Source organism: Mesoplodon bidens, assembly GCF_964165515.1.
Source record: "Mesoplodon bidens genome assembly, chromosome: 2".
NCBI classification, from domain to species: Eukaryota; Metazoa; Chordata; class Mammalia; order Artiodactyla; family Ziphiidae; genus Mesoplodon; species Mesoplodon bidens.
Window position 1 is genome coordinate 89727866 of NC_138177.1, and position 13981 is coordinate 89741846.

The 13981-nt window shown below is 49.5% G+C and overlaps 1 protein-coding gene across 1 annotated transcript; it reads right to left on the reverse strand.

The window, feature by feature from the left end:
* Positions 1-562: 562 nt before the first annotated feature.
* SYPL2 (synaptophysin like 2) lies at positions 563-12040 on the reverse strand (the record flags this gene model as incomplete). Its single annotated transcript, XM_081224553.1, has 6 exons — positions 563-709; positions 2077-2268; positions 3206-3407; positions 4469-4593; positions 11752-11826; positions 11987-12040. The coding sequence occupies 6 exons, from the start codon at positions 12038-12040 to the stop codon at positions 563-565; spliced, it is 795 nt and encodes a 264-aa protein (XP_081080679.1).
* Between the last annotated feature and the right edge of the window lie 1941 nt (positions 12041-13981).

Sequence of the window (13981 nt, forward strand, 5' to 3'; positions counted from 1 at the left end):
GTGGGCAAACAGAGGCCAGAGGAGAGGGTGGGGAGCATACTGAGCTCAGGCGGATTGGAGGTCGGCGCATACACGGGGCCTTGATGACAGCCATTGAAGAGGGGTCACTAAACCACTGGTGGGCCCTCCATGCAAGGGGGCAGGGAGAAGGCTGCCAGCCAATTTCCCCTCCCCCCACTTTTATTGACGCTGGACAGACTGATAGAAGTGGCAGCTAGGAACCAGTCTCAGGTCTCCTGACCCCAACCTTTGCCTGTAGCAGAGGCTGGTTCTCAAAGGCCATGAGGGTACATGTAAGACCCCAAGTAAGATGCCTGGGTCCAGGCAGTAGATGAGAAGCACTGAGCTCCTGCCATCCGGGGCTCCAGCAAGAGGAGGGATAGGAAGCCACTGGGAGGGTTGCCCAGGTTTCCATGCCTGCCCATCCAGTGAAGACGTCTCAAAGCTCAGAGCCCAGAATAATGGGGGAGGGGAGTTGGGGGAGGAAGAAGAGGGAGGTCCTGGAAGCCAGAGGCGGTTGAAGAGGCGCTGTCCTGTTCGGGAGTAGCTGGGTGGGGGCCGCTTACTGCTTCTCCACCGCTCCCTGCTCAGCTGCGCTCTCCTGGCCGGCGCCCTGGCCCTGGTCCTGGCCCTTCCCATGCCACGGGGTCTCCTTGAACACAAACCAACAGTTCCCGGCCCACAGGAAGAAGCTGATAAAGCCAAAGAGCTGCAAAGACATCAGGGGGAGGGGGGCTTATGAGAATAGAAGGAGGGCATCCTGGGAACAGGGAGGGGGAGTACCTGTGTGTTGGGGGGAGGGGGAGGTGCAGAGGGCTAGAAAGACTAAAAGAGAACTGGATGTAGAGTCAGGGTTTAAGGCCATCACCCGCTAAGGGATTCTCTGGTGAAAGTGTCTAACTCTCTCCACAGCATGCACCCAAGTTGTGGCTTGGTCGCTAGGAGAACCTGGCTCCTGGAGTGGAGCACCGTGCAAAGCATAGCAAGGAGCAAGGGCTCTAGTGGCGCTTCCCACAGTGTCCACAGGCTGTTTTCCGAAGGCCTTGTCGGGGTGGGTGGGGCCAGAGCTGTCCAAGGTGCTCCTTCCCTAGGGTAGCGACCCAGCCAGCTCTATCCAAATATTTATGCAAAATATTTAAAAACCTATCAGCAGGGAGTATTTAGGGGGAAGTGTACTGATGTCTGCAATCAACTTTGAAATGCATTAAAAATAAGATGGATCGATAGGTGAAGAGAGGCAGATAGATACAGACAAAGCAAGTCTAGTAAAGTGTTAATGGTACTGTCTAGCTGATGAGTGCGTGGCTGTTCATTGTAAAAGTCTTTCAACTTCGCCGAATGTGTGAACATTTTTACAGTAAAAGGCTGTGAGGCTAACACCTATCAGCAGGGTTCCAGCAAGGTCTAGAAGGCTCCCTGGTGTGCCAGCCATTAAACCTTTCAGTTGCTGGGCCTGGGGAAGGTTCAGGCCATTTTCAGGGCAGGGCTGAGGCGGCTGGGCTGACAGGAGGGCATTTGCAAAGCTCAGCTACTTACCAACTGATATGGAGATGTTTCAATGTTCTAACAGCTGGGGTGGCCAAATACATGCATACCAGCTAGACCCACCACTGCCCAAAGACCTTTTCCAGCCTGGAGGCCTGAGTGACAATAAGTCCCTTCTCACCCACTCTGGGTCTGCCCCACCGCTTTGAGCCTAGTCACAGCCCTAGGCTCCCCCTCCACCTGCTCCTGTGTGTACATTCACACAGAATATAAAGAGGCAGGAGGAGGGAGAGGCAGTCACAAAGAGCACGCCTGGAGGTGGGGAGAAGAGAGGGAAATGGGAGGCAGAGGGCAGAAGGAGGAAGGCACAGGAGGCTGAGTGGCTCTTGGGTTCCCTCTGCCCAAATGTCCCTCAGGGTCAGCCAGGGGCCAGCAGCCAGCATTAGGTGCAGGGGAAGCACTGGCTGCCAGTGCCGGAGAGGGCAGCTGTGGAGACACCCTCTCTATCCCTCTCAGACCCTGCTGTGACAGGCCTGGGCAGCTGGGAGTGTGCTGCCTTCCCCAGACCCCTTCAGTGGCCACAGGTCTCACCACGGAGATGTTGGCCAGTCCCATGGAGGGCGTGGCCCCGGCACTGCACACCGCCTCCTCTCCATTGCACACAGACATGGCTGCTATCAGGCTGGATGGTCGTGTGGCCCCCTTGATGTCAGTCAGGCCCTTGCCCCAGGCAGCTGCAGCTACCAGCCAGAAAAAGGTGAAGGAGACAGTCACACAGAAGTCCTGGGAGGAGCAGAGGGACAGGAAATACAATCAGAAAGTCCTCCATGATTCTGTACTTCTTTTCCTCTTGCCATAAGGCACTGGGATCCTGGGGTCCCAGGACAGCTGCCTCTTCCCATCCTACCCAACACCTAGAGCTTCAGGGAACTCAGATCATCCTAGGGAATCTGCCACCAAGAGAATCCCGCCAGCCAGGGCTACCCCTGCCCATGCCCTCAGAACTGAGGTCAGGTAACAATGTGCCCAGGCATCTGTTGGTCAGTGTCATCCCCAAACCCACGTGGCCTAAACTTGACACTCTCCCCACGCCCAGCCTTTCCTTTGATCACCACTGCTCAGTTACAACTGGTGGCAGAGTGAGGGCAGACTGCAGGAGATAAATGGGGTCTCCTAAGGCACCCTTTCCACCTTGCATGCCTGGGATAAGGAGAAAGTAAAGGGGAAATAATATTGATAATAGCTAGCACTTATGGAGGCTAACTATACACCAGGTATTTTACATGCATGTTCACTTTATCCTTCCAAAACACTATTAGATAGTTATTATTTTATTCCAATTTTATAGTTGAGGAAACTGAGAGTTAGAGAGGTTAAGGAAATTGTCAAGAGCACACAGCTAGTAAGGGACAGTGCTGGAATTTGAACCCAAGCAATCAGACTTCAGCGCCTGCTTCTTGAAGCTATTGTGCCTGCTTTGAGTAGAGCAAGCGATGGGAGGTTGGTAGATGCAGAGTCCTGGGACATGGGCCTTCCACTGGCCCGAGGACCCGTGGCAGCCCCAGCACCCGAAGGGACCAACAGCAAAGAGCTGGCAGGGAGATTGAGGAGGTTCACATCCGAGTGTCAGGGACCCAGGAAAGCCACCATGTTTGTCCTCAGCCGGGGAACGTGTCTCCTCAGTGCCTCCACCCCATCCCTCCTGGCTGTGCCCACTCACCACCAGGGGGAAGCGCCTGTTCTCCGTGTAGATGTTGTGGAAACGCAGGTAGAGGATGAGTGCAGCTATGGTGTAGAAGAAGGAAAAGATGCCCAGGGTCACGAAGAACTCGGCGGGGGCAGAGAAGTCCCCCATGAGATGCATGGTCTTGGAGGTGGATTCATCGTCGCAGAGGGGCATCTCATACTGGACCCGGTTCAACCTGCAGGTGGCACGGAGCCCACCCTGAGCTCAGGGCGATCCTCTCCCTGTGGAGGCAGTGGGCTTCCCCTGCCCCAGGAGCAGTCCTGCACTAGTTGTCACCCAAGGACTCTTACAGAACCAAGAAAGGGGCAGGTAGGGAGGAAAGTTTCTGGAGGGAACCTTGCAGTCAGGACAGGAATTTCCCTGGAATTCTGGTCAAACTCTACCTCCCTCTCAGCCACCACCTCACACTCATCCACCCTGCCCAGATACGGTGACCCTGTATTTCCAAGTATCTCCACAACCCTTTAGATTGTAACCACAGTATATATAGCTCATCTATTTCTGGTAGCCAAACCACCAGGGAAATCAGCTTCATTCTGTCCCTGGGAAAGCACAGGTCCACAGTGGCCAAGTTAAGATTGGAATCACCCATTCTCAGGCTTTATTTAGGTCCCCCAATGAGACTACACTGGACAAAATCAAGAGCGAAAAACAAATACCCTATTATGAACAAGAGACAGCTAATCTAACTTGGCTGCTGCTACTAGAAATTTCTGAAAAGCTGAGCCCTGTCCCCATTCCCCTCTGAACACTTGGGCTCTCCCTTCTCTAAGCTCCCAAACACTCAGGAAAGAGTATTGTCTTCTACCTCCTGGTCAAGGTATACCTCCTTGTATTTTGATGGTACTGGTGAGCATCCCCCATCAGCTCTTTATGATCTGAGTACTGACAAGCTTCCTTACCTTCAAGGCAGGGAGGAGGCTGCTGAGGGTCGAGAAGCCTCCACCCCACACTGCATGGGTTCTTTCTGTAGGAGCTGTTGTTACCTGCTATTGGTTATTCATGGACTGCAACATTATTATAACAAGGATTTATTTGAGTTTCCCTTATATTTTTCTCTGGCCAGTGTGTCTGAAATTCCTAAAGGGCAGGAAGGACCTGAGCCTTGTAATTCTATCTGAAACTGGAGTGGCACACAACAAAAGGTCTTTAGGTTTCTGGAGGAGAAAGAGACTAAGCAGGTCCTGCCAATCCAGTGAGAGAGGCTATGCGGGGTGAGAATCAACTCCTGCTCACCTGAAGGGATAGCCGAACGAAACAATGATGGTGCTCACGTCCTTGGCTTCGTTGTTGCAGCGAATCGTTGCTCCTGTTTCCCCACTGTAGGAGCCGCAGGACCCGAAGGCGAAAATAGCAAAGAGCTGAGGGAGAGTGAAGACCCTCTGAGAGTCAGAAGGTCAGCTGGCCAAGGTCTATCCCTTCAGAACCACCCTCTGACTCTCAGCCGGTGCAGATATGGGGCGGGGGGAGGGCCAGGAGTCCCAGGGACCCATGGCTTCCTTTGGTCTCCCAGCCTCAGGGTGCTGTGTTCACTGCACAGTGTGTTGGACCAAACAGCCAAATGAATAAGGTTGACTTTGACTGGTACCGGGGAGGGAGATGAAGAGGGAGAAATGGGCAGTTTCCAGGTCTCCCCATTGGATGTGACACTGGAGACCACAGGTAGCCTCCTTAAGATGATGACTAACACAAAGCAATTTAGGCTTTGGAAACTTCTATCTCAAAGTTGGACTTGAATTTCCTCCCCAAGGGAGAGGCACCCTAGAAATAGATTTCCCTGCACCAATCTAGATCAGGAGTGTATGGAATTCTTTCCATTTCTCCTTTGAAGCCATCACTGAACCTTACCATTACCTTCTTGCTAACTTCCAATGGCTTCCTGCCTCAGTGGAGGTATAGCTAGAGGGGACAACCTCTGCCAGGTCTTCCTAGGGGCCAAGGGGGCAGGGGCCTGGCTGCTGTCCCATGGTACTGCCAGCTAACTCCTGTCTCCCAAAGGCACCTTTCCTTTGGCAACTGTGCTGGCTGGGTTGATGCTGGCAGTCCTGGCTCAAGCCCAGAGAAAAGTATCCTCAACTTGCCTTATCAGCCTCTGCTTTTTCCCCAGGGGTACTTCCCTTTATAATCCGTTGCTGCTGCCATTTCTCAGTGTTAAGAACCAGAGGCGTTTCAGATCACGTGAATTGTTTTCCTCTTCACCTTTCATCACATTTTACTAAACCGCCTTCCTTGAGTGACATGAAATTCCCTCATCCTATGATTTTCTAATTTCTTTCTGAGGATACACACTTCGGTTAGAAGGAGGTGAGAAATTGGAGTCTCTGATCCTCCCACATCATCTGTTCAGGCCTCGTTTCCTGTGCACTTACCATTGGCTTGTGCGCGATATAATCATTTGTATTAAGCAGTGAGTTTATTCTGTTAATTGTTCACTTTTTGTACGTTTCTTTGCGATTTGGTATCTTGGCTATTAAGCACCTAGAAGACAGCTAATTCACATCCCAGTCCTGCAACCAGTGTTTATAGAATAGAGTTGTGTTCACATAATTTTGCTAATGCTTGATAGTATTGTGGAGTGAAGAGACCTGGATCAGGAGTCTGGAAATCCAGGTCCTAGTCTCCTGGCCCTGTCACTAACTGGCAGGGTGACCTCTAATAAGTCATTCTGCTCTCTGAGTCTCCGTTTCCTCCTCTGTAAAATGAGGGGTTTGGAGCAGGTAATCCAAAGGCCTTTTCCAACTCTATGATTCTGTCACTCTCCAAGGGTAACGCTATCAGTGTGTTCTTGGCTGGGCTCGCCAGCAGCTGTGCTCTGTCCCTGGGTGGTGTCCAGTGCCACTGCCCCACCTTGCGTCGCCTGGCCTGGCAGATCTTCTTCATGCTGGAGCCACTGACCCCTCTCTAAAGGTCATAATGGGTACCTCTCCGTTTCTAGGAGGTTTAGTTCAAACAAATGACAATTGTCTCCATCTTAAAAATCATCCAAGAAAGGAGACAGTAAAACCTCTCTCCAATGCCTGCTTAACCTCCTGATCTGACTTAAATTACAGAGGCTGCAGTAGAGCCCTGTTTGCTCATCTTCTTGACAGGCCTGGAGAGAAGTTACTCAAAGCCTCTGCATTATTATCCTTTACATACTCCAAGTTGCCTCCCTGGCATAACAGTGGAACTTCTCTAGCTCGTCCTCGTAAGAATTCTCCAATCTTGTCAGCTCTGTTTCTTGTCAGTTCTCTGATTCCTCTTGGAAGTTTCTTTGTTCCTCTTAGCTTCTGGTGCCCAGAACTGGACACAATTAAGGCGTTACATTCTGGGAAGGGCAGACAGTTGGATATATTTTTACTGTTGGCAGTTAGCCAGTGAATGGCTCTGTAATAGGTTCCCCCCAAAAGTAGGTACTCCTAACTTGGGGCAATGAACAGTCAGTTATGGAGCCTGCTTTTTACCAGCATTCTCTTGACTGGCACTCCTGACCATCTACAGAAGGATGTCATTTACTGAGCATCTACTATGTACCAGGCATTGTTCTAGGCGATATGATTTATTAGTGAACAAAAGAGAAAAAAAAACCTCTGTCTTCATGGAGCTCCTACTATAGAGCTGCACTATCCACAATGGTAGCCACTAGCCAAGTGTGGCTATTTACATTTAAATTAATTAAAATTTAATAACACCTAAAATTCAGTTGCTCAGACACACTGGCCACATTTCAAGTGCTCCCTAGGCACATGTGACTAGCAGGTTCCATACTGGACAACACAGATTATAGAGCTTTTCCATCATTGCGGAAAGTTCTGCTATGTCCAGATGACAACCTTGAGGTTCTGAAAATCCTGAACCTTTCTTTACAATTCCTCTCTGGGCAAAATATACCCATAGTAACTTTAGTATTAACTGTATTCCCTTCTATTCTGATTCTTTGAAAGTCAGGAGCCTCTAAACACTTTATATAACTTTATTAACCAGAATATATGATTAAATCTGAACATAACACAGTCAGATGGTGTCAGATAACAGATGACAGTTGGCTATGCAAGTGAACGGATGGAGGAATCTCAGCAAAATCTCACAGGTTCACAGAGCAGCAGAGCAAAAAGGATCTCAGAGATTATCAAGCACAATAGTCTCATTTCATAGAGGTGGAAACTGAAGTCCCAAAAGATTAAGTGACTTTCCCAAGGTCACATTTAGCCAATGTGAGAGCCAGGCTGAGAATTCACAACTTCTGATTCCCGGTTCAGTGCTCTTTCTACGTCACCCATTCATTAATCAACAAAGAGTTATCGAGCATCTACTTTGTGCCAGGTGCTGCAGAATCTAAGTTTATTCAACTTATTCAGACCTGGTGCCTGCTCTCAAGAGTTTGCATCCATAAAGGAGAGAGTCATGCTCAGATAAAAACCAAAACAGAACCCTGCAACACAGAGTTATAAAGGCTGAAAAAGATCTCTACCGTGTGCAGGGAGGATTGCAAAGAGAGAAGAAGTAGCTCTGCAGCTGGGATGTAGGAGCAGAGAAAGACACGCTTTCCCAGCCCTCTCTACTTTCTGTATCAGATATGCTTTCTTCCTTAATTGTGCCAGGTGACTGAGCCACAGGGAAGAGTGAGGAAGAACAGAAACCACCCCTGTCACCAAGCACAAGGCTCTGAGCCAAACAAGCTGGTCATAAAGAACAGGAGCCAAGAAGACATGGAGACCCTAAGACAAGGGGCAACTCCAGAGCTCTGGTACCAACCAGCCTTCCTCCTCATGGACCTGCATTGCTGGGAACAGCAGTGGTCATACACTGCCACCCTCCTCCCCCTCTTCCTCCTCCTCCTCCTCCTCTTCCCCTCCCCCACCTCCCTCTGCATCTCTTTTTTTTTTTCATAAATTTATTTATTTTATTTTTGGCTGTGTTGGGTCTTTGTTGCTGTGCCCGGGCTTTCTCTAGTTGCAGGACTACTCTTTGTTGCGGCGCACGGGCTTCTCATTGCAGTGGCTTCTCTTGTTGTGGAGCACAGGCTCTAGGCACGCGGGCTTCAGCAGCTGTGGTACGTGGGCTCTAGAGAGAACGCTCAGTAGTTGTGGCGCACGGGCTTAGTTGCTCCACGGCATGTGGGATCTTCCCGGACCAGGCTCGAACCCGTGTCCCCTGCATTGGCAGGCGGATTCTTAACCACTGCGCCACCAGGGAAGCCCTCTGCATCTCTTTTGGAAAAATGTCAGAATAAGCTTGCTACTTTAAGGATGAGGCTCCACTTTAGTGCTGACTTGCTTTTTGGTGATAATCCTTTGTCAGTCCTGAGAACACTAACATTTTCACTTAGTGCAGGGCACAAGGAAGACAAGTTCTCCCCCAAATCCTATTCCCACAATCATCTCACTGGTTTTCATGGACTCTGATGGTGTACTTTCGAATTCCCCACATTTATGGAAATACCTTATTTTCATTACAGAGACCCCAGGACCAAATAAGTGACTTTGGCACCTCAAAGGTGAATTACTGATCAAGGGCACACCAAGTTAAAGGTAACGTGACATTATCGATACAGTAACTGAGTAATCCAGGAGATTCGTACCTTACCCTCAAAGTGAGGATTTGGCAGTGACATCTGAATAATCTCACCAAAGGACAAGTCCAGCTGACAGTCTGCATAAGGGGGAAAGTTAGGGAGAAGGAGAGGTTTGGGAACAAACACTTGCTGAATACCTCCTGGACTGCCAGGCTCACCATGGTCTTCCTGAATGCTCCAGTGCTTTACAGATATTAGCTCCTGTTGTCCTCCCAGTGAGCTCATGAGACAGATCTTACCCTCATCTACAGATAAGAAACTGAGACCCATGAAGATTTCATCACTTACCCTAGGCTCCATAGCTAGAAAGCAGAGAAAAACTAGTTCTCCAATAATTGGTATATGCCCATGTTATTTTCCTAGCTTAGTGTAGACTTACTTAGTGAGACTCCAGAACTGCAATTGAGGTGAGATTAGTTAATCTTTAAATTTTAAAGAGGTACCCTAAGCTAAGCTACTCACTAATAAAAGAATAACATTACTTTTATCTCACCAGGATTCCAGTAAAACCTTTGCTTTTTGTAATAGTGTCAACAAAGTTTTCAGTTATCATTACAAAAACTGCAGGTTCGTCTGTGGTTTTTTCCCCCTTTTCCAGACGGGTGTATTTGATCCCTCCAAGCAGGAAATATACAAAAAGTCCCAAACGACATTTTCACTGTCATTTTGGTGCTGGTTCCTGGTGCTGGTTCCTGTGTTCACCTGCAGAGACTCAGGGCAAGTGAAACTCACTCTGAATTCAGGCTACCAGGATGGCAGTAAAAGCAAATCATGTCTCTTTATGATGCTACCCTTCGAATGAGGACTGAGTGCAGAGCCTAGCCCTGGACTCTTGGATTGAGTATTATGAGAGAAAGGCATAACTTCCTCTCTAAGAAGTTGAGGATCTTAAAAGTCAAGCAGGGGGCTTCCCTGGTGGCGCAGTGGTTGAGAGTCCGCCTGCCGATGCAGGGGACATGGTTTCGTGCCCGTCCGGGAGGATCCCACATGCCGCAGAGCGGCTGGGCCCGTGAGCCATGGCCACTGAGCCTGCGCGTCCGGAGCCTGTGCTCCGCAACGGGAGAGGCCACAACAGTGAGAGGCCCGCGTACCGCAAAAAAAAAAAAAAAAAAAAAGTCAAACAGGTCTTATTCTTAGGGATCAGAACTGACTGTGGGAGACTAGGCATTGCTTTGTGCAGCCTTATAGAAATGTTGTGGGTATTGGTTGGGGGAGGGTTGGGAAAAGGATAGAAAGGTTGAAGAAGGAAGCTTTTCAGAATCCCTCCCATGGAGGATGATTCCATGGTCTAATAACCTCATTGTTTCCCTCATCCCTTGACAGCCTTTCTCAAATTTCCCTTAGATCCATTTGTCTAGTTTAATGATAAAATTGTACCCTTATTTCTGGTTTTGCTCCTCTGGACCACTCATAATGGATCCCTAGTTCTGGATGGTAGACACACGGAGCCTTAATATCATTCTTCTACGGCCCCCTCAAGTACTCAAGTGGTGGCTCATGGCAGGGAAGTGGAAGTGGGGGGAGAGGTGAAAGAGCTCAGTCAGCAGTTGTTCCAACCGCTCTTGAGGCAGTAGAGAGAGTGGAAAGTCCCCAACAGGTCCCAGAGTTTGCACTTGGGAGCTCCGCATGCTGGCCTGTAGCCCCTGTCAGGGTCTCAGATGTCCAGAGGTAACCCCAAATGCACTATTGCCCCCGAATTCCAGATCTGATGATTCTCATCCAAAGGATGATTTAAGAATCAGCGACACAGTGCTAACTCCTGTCTCCAGTGAGTTAAAAGCCCTTTAGAACTCAATCCTCCTCAGTATTAATGGTAACTTATTCCCTAGCTGAATTCTGTGCTGAAAGCACATTAATTAAGTTATTCACACACCATTTGGTGTGTGGATTGTCTAACTTAAATCTCTTCTGTGATAGTGCAATAACTGCTCCCGAAAAGTCTTTATGATTTGAAAGAGTGACTGCACCTGTCCACATTCCTAATTTATACCCAGGAGGCCTTGGGCACCGCGAAGGACAGAGAACATGCTAATGTCTCAAAGTACCAGTGAGGCAGGAGAAGATGGCATTTCCCCTATACCACTACAGGGGAAACTGAGGCCCTGGGCAAGTGATTTCCTCAAGGTCACAGGATAAGTCTAACCCAAGGGCAATGTTCTAGCATGCCAACCCATTTAGAGCAGAAAGGGACCCTAGGGATGGTCTGAACATTTGATTAATATGTAAACTGAAGTCCAAAGAAGAGATTTGTCCAGGGTCAAGTAAGTAGAAAAGGCAGGTCCAGGTCTAGAACCCAGGGCCCCAGCTTTCCAGCTCAATATTCTATCTTATTCTACAAGCCACATTTTGGCTGATTTTTATTCTGTCTTACTATTTTTTCTTTTATGTAATCCTAGAGCCATGAACTCCATTCATTCATTCATCCACTCCCTCACGCAGTTACAGGAACGCAGATTACTCTAGTGACCTCAACAGGACAGCCACCAAGCCAAGACCCTGTCCCATGAATCCACCTCCAGGATCAGTCAGGTCCTGGTGGGTTTGGGGACAGGATGGTTTCCATCGCCTGCCTCCTTCCGTCCTCTGCCCTCTGCAGCTTTCCTCATTCCCACTTGTCCTCTTCGCCCCTCCCGCCACCGAGGAGTGGTATGTGCAGGATCAGAGTTCTGGAAAGGTTACACCCGAGTCCTCTCGCCCGGGTGAAATGTGAGCGCCCTGGGCAAAGACTCCTTGCACATAGAAGGACCGAATCCGGGGCTCCGCATGCTTCGCTCCTCACCCTCCTGCCACCAAGTGCTGGAGAAGGAGCTCCAGCCCGCCCCTCCCCCGCCCACCTGTCGCCGCCCCCCACCCTTCCTCCGGGACCGGCCTCAGCACCTCCCCGCCCCCCACTTCGGCCACATTGCTCGGGTCAGAGTCACAGCCCAGGCTCCCGAAATAGCCCTCGTCTGGGGCAGCGACTCACCCACTGGAGAACTTTGATGAAGCCCAGCGGCTCCTCCAGCCGCCTCCAGCGCACCCCCACGAGCAGGCGGTCCACCTGCGGAGACAGGGCCCGGGGTCAGGGTGGTGGGGGACCCAGGAAAGCGCTGGCCCTCTTCCTCCCACTCACACCCGGGAAAGAGGGCAGAATAAGGGTCGGCCCGACACCCAGGTGGAGAAGGGGCGGCGAGAGAGCCCCAGGGGCGTGCAGGGAGTACCTGCTGGCGCGGCGACTTGTCCGCCGTGCGACTGGAGCTCTCCGTCGAGGACATGCTGGCGCGGCGGGGCCGGGGCGCGGCGCGCGGTCCGCGGGGACCGCGGCGGGGCTCGGGGCTGCTGACCCGCGGCGGGGTAAGCGAGCTGTACCGATGCGCGAGCGGCCGTCGGCGGCCCGGGATCCAGTCTGGCTGGGTGGGTCGCGGGGGCGCTGCTGCTCGCGCTCGCCGAGGCCGCGGCCGCCGCTCTGCCCCGCCGGCTGCAGAAAACCCCCGAGTCCAATTCAAACTTCTGTCAAACTCGTGAACGAACTTGGCAATAGAGTCACGTGGCGTGCGCTTGAGAACCCTCCTCCCGCCCCCTTAGCTCCCGGGTCCCTGCCCGCAGGACGCCTTAAAGGGACCTGTGGCCTCTGCGGGCAGTTCGGCCGCGAGGGGGCTCAGGTTCCTTGCCAGGAGCCTCCAGGGCCAGTCCCAAGCGAGACATCACAGCTGCCCTGACCCATAGCCAAAGTCGGGAACCAGCCTGGCGCGCTGGCAATCATCGGCTCCTAGTTTATCTTTACTAATTTTCCTGGATTTGGAACTGCTCTGTGCCGTTTTTTCTTCTTTCACACCATAATACTCAGAACCTAAAGGATTTTCATAAAGGCATTATCAGGGCTGAAATAAAGTTCTAAAACTTACAGTTAACAAACTGCTTGCTTCCAAAATCTTCAAGAGCCAGTACAAACGAAATGGGCAATAGAATGTAACTTATTGTTCTGCCTAGTTAGGCGTTGCTTTAATTTGTTGACACCAAAAGCATTCTTACGTTAGTGATTTAAAAGTTATGGATCATTTAAAAGTATAAACTCAATCTCCTTTAAAATAGCCCTCGCCATTTAAATGAGAGTGAAAATATTCTTTGAGGAATGGCGGGGAAGGGGGGTGGTTGGCTAAGAAGATGTACTTTGTGTTGAAAAGTTGACGTTGTTGCATATGATCCACCGTAAATCGGTCCCTAATTTTCAAGATGTGTTCCGCAGGAGCCTGAATGAGTAATGATGAATATTACACATTCGGTTTACCAGAGTGTAAATGTAAGTAGTGAAAGGTTAAGTGATTTGCCCAAGGTCACTGAGTGAGCCAGTGGGAGGTAGCCAAAGAACCTGCCTTCACCTCCTAAGAATTGACTTATAAATGTGTATCCATCGCCTGGAAATCATTCCTGGAGGCCCCTTCTGGTACTTCAGAATGATTGTTTTTTGAACATTTAGCTATTATTAATACAATTCGTTCCCCCACTAAATAAGTGCCTTCCAAGGTTGGGGTGGGGGGAGTGACTGGGGTCAAGTCACCTGGGCTTGAAGGGAACTTCTCCAGTGGACTTCCATGCAAATCTAGGCTAAACAAGGAACTACTGAGTCCCCAGTCCACTTCAGATTCCTTTTTTATGGAATAGGGATAATAATTTCTGTCCCTATTTCATAAAGTGATCATGAGGCTTAAGTGGTGTGAGGTATGTAAATGCTCACACTACACAAATATGAAATAATCTACTCATTACCGGTGTCGACAACAATATGCATACAGAATACAACACAAGCAGAAAAGAATCAGAATAACACAGCAAAATCCACACATCCACCAACCAGCCTTGTTAAATTTTAATTCTTCCTCATTTGTCTCAGATCTATTCCTTAAAAACAAAATTAAAATGGCATATAAAATTGAGGCCCTGTGTGTGTAGTATTCCATCCCATTACAAAATATGATCCATCACGGTTTATTCACCTGCCAAAATACATTTGGGTTATTTCCATTTTATTTTTTTACTACTATGAGTAGAGCTGTTAAAAAAACATTTTTTGTACAGGTTTTTGAGTGAAGTAAGTCTTTATTTCTAGGATAAATACCAAGAAGTAGGATTTCTAGATTATATGTCTAACTTTATGTGAAACTACCAAACTGTTTTCCAGAGTGGGCTTATCATTTTGTTTTCTCACCAACAATGTA